Below are 3,925 nucleotides of genomic sequence, written 5' to 3'. Positions count from 1 at the left end.
CGGGACGGGACCCGACCGCGACTTCCCCTCCGGCGTCGAGGTCTCCCCCCGCCGCCTTGGGCCCTGCGGGGAGCCGCGGCCGCCGCCGAGCCGAAGCGTCTCCAGACCCCACGGTATCGCTGTGCTTTGCTTGTCACGCATGCGGCTTGTAATTAACACTCTTACACGCTCGGGTCTAAATTAGTAGCAAGGACCCCTTGCCAAACGTTGCAAATTCAGGCCAATAAAATGTAGCCTTTAAAAAAAAAATAAATACCCTTTTAGTGTGTTCTAGAGGAAAAGGGAAATGTGCCCTGAGCACTTAGGTTTTATTTCGATTTGCATTTTATGGAATATTATTTACGGGCATGTGAAAGCTAACGAAGGAGCAGGGTTTGATCACTGGGGATTGGAGGCAGCAAGCAGCAGCCTGGGTTTTCGGGGGGCTGGGGGGGTATTTTAGGACTGGTTTATCTCAGCTTATGGCAAAACAGTCCAGGTAATTGGACTGCAGTGGCAGGGCTGTGCGTGTGTAAGGAGGAGGTGTTCAGAAAACAGCAATTTTTCTCTCCAGTCCAATTTCAGCCAGGATTTTTGCCCCATGCTTGTGATGCTGCTGGGTTGCTGAAGCTATGGGCTCTGCTCAAGCTGCTTCTTGCCGAGCTGCTCTCCAAACCTCAGCTCGCAGCGCCTGGCAGCAGTTTTGGTGCTGCTTTTTTTGCTGTAGCACGGCTTTGGGACGGGGCAGAGCATCCCGCTGGCAGGCTGAGATGTGAAATGGGGTTGATTTGGTTAGTTGTGAGCATTTTTTTCACAGCCTTGTGCTTTTTCCAGCCAGCCCAAGCACGCTACCCCACCACGTCGCATGCAAGAGGGCCGGCAGCTGCTTCCACGCGCGGCTCCGCTGCGGTCCGCCCGGAGCCGTCAGCTGCTTCCACGCGCGGCTCGGCTGCGTCCAGCCAGAGCGGTGCGGTTCGTGACAGCTTTGAGCTGCTCCTCTCTTATCTCGCACCAAACGTTCACAAACCAGGTGCTCCCCCCGCCTTTCTCCTCCGTGGAGCCTGCGTGGGAAGGCAGGCGCTGCCGATCGCCCGCAAAAAGGCTGCAGGGGAGGGAGGAACCTCCCTTCACCTTCTCCTGCCAGCGGCCGGTGGCTGAAGGACTCAACCTGGGATGAGAAAGAGGGTTCTGATCAAATCCCCTCTCTATCTGCTCCTCAGGAGCATGCCCTTGCCAGTGGTTAGCTGGAAGGGATTAACTCAAGTATTTTTTTCCTGGGGAAATGCTGCAGGGCCTGGAACAGCAGCCCTGAGAAGTTAAAAGTGCTTTGTCGTAATAAACATATATAAAGCACACATTCCTATGCATGCGTAGCAAATACACAATGACGAATGTGTGTGTCTGTATACATATGCATATCTAAAACCAACAAGCATGTTTTATCGTACTCATCTCACACGTTTTCTTGCTCTGTGTCGATTCACAATCCAGCTGATGTGACAAAAACGAGTCACTGAGGCCAGATGACATCCACGACCAGAGCGGGCGTGATGCTTTTCCCATTTAGCAAGGGGAAAATGGGGGTCTTGGGAATAAACAGCAAGGATGAAGATCCATCTTCAGCTGGCCAAGGCTTGGGGCTTGGTGCACCAGCCAAGCGTTTTGGGCTAGATCTGCTCTTTCTAGAGATTGTTGTCTCGTGAGGGGTGTTCAAAGGCTGAGAAAGGCGCAGCCGCAGCATTCCCAGCCACCTCCTCCTGCATGGCCAGCGCCTGAGCTTGCTGTGGGCCGCTGAGGTCTTGAGGACAAGGGCTTTGTGTCTTTCCTTGGAGAGCAAAACTCCTTTTGTCTCAGAGGTGTGCTGGGCTCTGTAAGGAGATGGCAACAGAAAAGCCATGGAGGTCCTCAAAGGATCTGCTGGTCTGGATTCCCATTTCTAATTTGGCACCAGGCAGGGTCCCTTTCCAGTTATACGCTGGCTGTGACCTCCTTTGGGTTTAGACCCCCCTCAAGAAAAGGCATGGAGGGCTCCAGCATCCATGGGGGATTGGACTAGATGATCTTTTGAGGTCCCTTCCAATCCCTAACGTTCTGTGATTCTGTGATTCTGTGATCCAAACAAGGGGTAATGTCCCCACCGTGCAGACCCAAACCTCCCTTCCCCCAGCAGCAGAAATCCTGAATTTCTCACTCTCTTTATCCTCTTGGAAGGAGCAAAATACACAGCAAAATGGAGCCGAGGGAGGCTGTGGCTCCTAGCATGGGAGTTTTCAGCCGTGTGTTTATCAGCTCCATCCCCTGATGCTATCAGCACGAACAGGCCACCCACACGAAGGCTTAGCAGCCTGGTCTGGACTCCAGCTTTCCCTCGGTCTCCGTGTGTGTGTACACACCACCGCCTATCTCGGGGACCCGCCGTCTGGGGCCTGCATCCATTTATTTACTACACAGCTGATGTAATGCCTAAACATTTTTTTTCTGTGTTTATGGGGTGTGTTTTCTTTAAGTCTGCCAGAGATGAATAGACCCCTGGAGAAGTCAGCTTAGTCGTGTCCCTTCTTGGATAGGAAACAACAAATTTTAGGACAGGAAATGGGAACTAACTTAAACAAATGGGTTTAGAAATTTTGTATTTAAGTTCCCTGGCAGAGCCAAGAGTTGCTTTTCCCTCTGGCTTTAATGCCTCGGGCAGGGGATGGCCCAGGCTATGGGACAAACTCCACAAGCCCCAGGGACGGTGCTCTAACCCCCTGCTTTCTTCCTCCACTCCAACAGGCACCTCAGACCTGAGCCCCTTCTCTGACCCCCGCCAGTTCGACCGCTCCTTCCCGACGCTGCCGGCTCTCACCGAAACCAGGTTCTCCGACCCGCGGATGCATTACCCCGGCGCCATGTCCGCTGCCTTCCCCTACACCGCGACGCCCTCTGCCACGGGCATCGGGGGCATCAGCATGACCAGCATGCCCACCACGACGCGTTTCCACCACACTTACCTGCCGCCCCCCTACCCTGGCTCCACCCAAAACCAAAGTGGACCCTTCCAGGCCAACCCCTCTCCCTACCATTTGTACTACGGCACGTCTTCGGGCTCCTACCAGTTCTCCATGGTGGCGGGCGGCGAGCGCTCGCCCACCCGCATGCTCTCTTCTTGTACAAGCGCCTCAGCGGGGAACAACTTAATGAATCCCAACCTGGGCAACCAGAACGACGGGGTGGATGCAGATGGGAGCCACAGTAACTCACCAACGGCCATGACGACTACTGGGAGGATGGATGAGTCGGTCTGGAGACCCTACTAGGAGGAACTCAACTGGGCACCCGTAGCTTTAACTTAATCAGCCACCGTGACGTTACTCCTTGTGGTAGTGAATAGAGCAAAATGATGCCTAGGGAAAAGGTAAACCAAAGTCTTCCCAAACCAAAAGCAAACCAGGATCCTCTGCATGCAAGCATGGGCAAGCATCAAGCGAAGGTGGACCGGGACCTGCGTTACATTTCAAGATGAGCGTCCACGAGGCTTGAATTTGTCGCTTGATGTGGTTCCTTGCGTATGTTTTAAGTATGTGGATTGTACATAGGGAAAAGAAAAGAAAAAAGTAAGTGTGGAATCAGATGTTTGTTTCTCACAGAACACTTCTCAGTCATCTCACTCGCACCTCTTCCCCACACGAAGCATTCAAAAGTTACGAAAAGCTCACCCTTCTTCTGCAAAATGTTTCGGAGAAGAGCAAAGACCAGGGAGGCGTCCACGCCACCTCTCTGCCAATGCAGGAAGACTGAACTGAAAAAATACAGGAAAAAAAAAAAGAAAAGAAAAATAAACCCCATTGGTCTCCTCTCCTTCCCTCCCTGGGAGTGTAGGGCCCCTGACCACCAAAGAGCTCCGGGATGACGCCAGAGTCTGGTTTACAGCACAACCGCGGGGACTCGGGCGTGCTCCTCACGG

General features: G+C 53.2%; 1 protein-coding gene across 1 annotated transcript; it reads left to right on the top strand.

The window, feature by feature from the left end:
- The first annotated feature begins 2,746 nt into the window (after positions 1-2,746).
- Positions 2,747-3,513, top strand: LOC104535804 (runt-related transcription factor 3-like). Its single transcript, XM_010193649.1, has one exon. It carries the CDS (start codon positions 2,853-2,855, stop codon positions 3,276-3,278), a length of 426 nt encoding a protein of 141 aa, XP_010191951.1. The 5' UTR covers positions 2,747-2,852; the 3' UTR covers positions 3,279-3,513.
- Positions 3,514-3,925: the final 412 nt, after the last annotated feature.

This window comes from Mesitornis unicolor, unplaced genomic scaffold (assembly GCF_000695765.1).
Source record: "Mesitornis unicolor isolate BGI_N332 unplaced genomic scaffold, ASM69576v1 scaffold41301, whole genome shotgun sequence".
Taxonomy (NCBI): domain Eukaryota; kingdom Metazoa; phylum Chordata; class Aves; order Mesitornithiformes; family Mesitornithidae; genus Mesitornis; species Mesitornis unicolor.
Note: the sequence above shows the minus strand (reverse complement) of the source record. Positions and strands in the feature narration are given on the sequence as shown.

Coding starts and splice junctions, on each gene's coding strand:
- LOC104535804 (XM_010193649.1), top strand. CDS start 2,853: ATGCATTACCCCGGCGCCATGTCCGCTGCCTTCCCCTACACCGCGACG.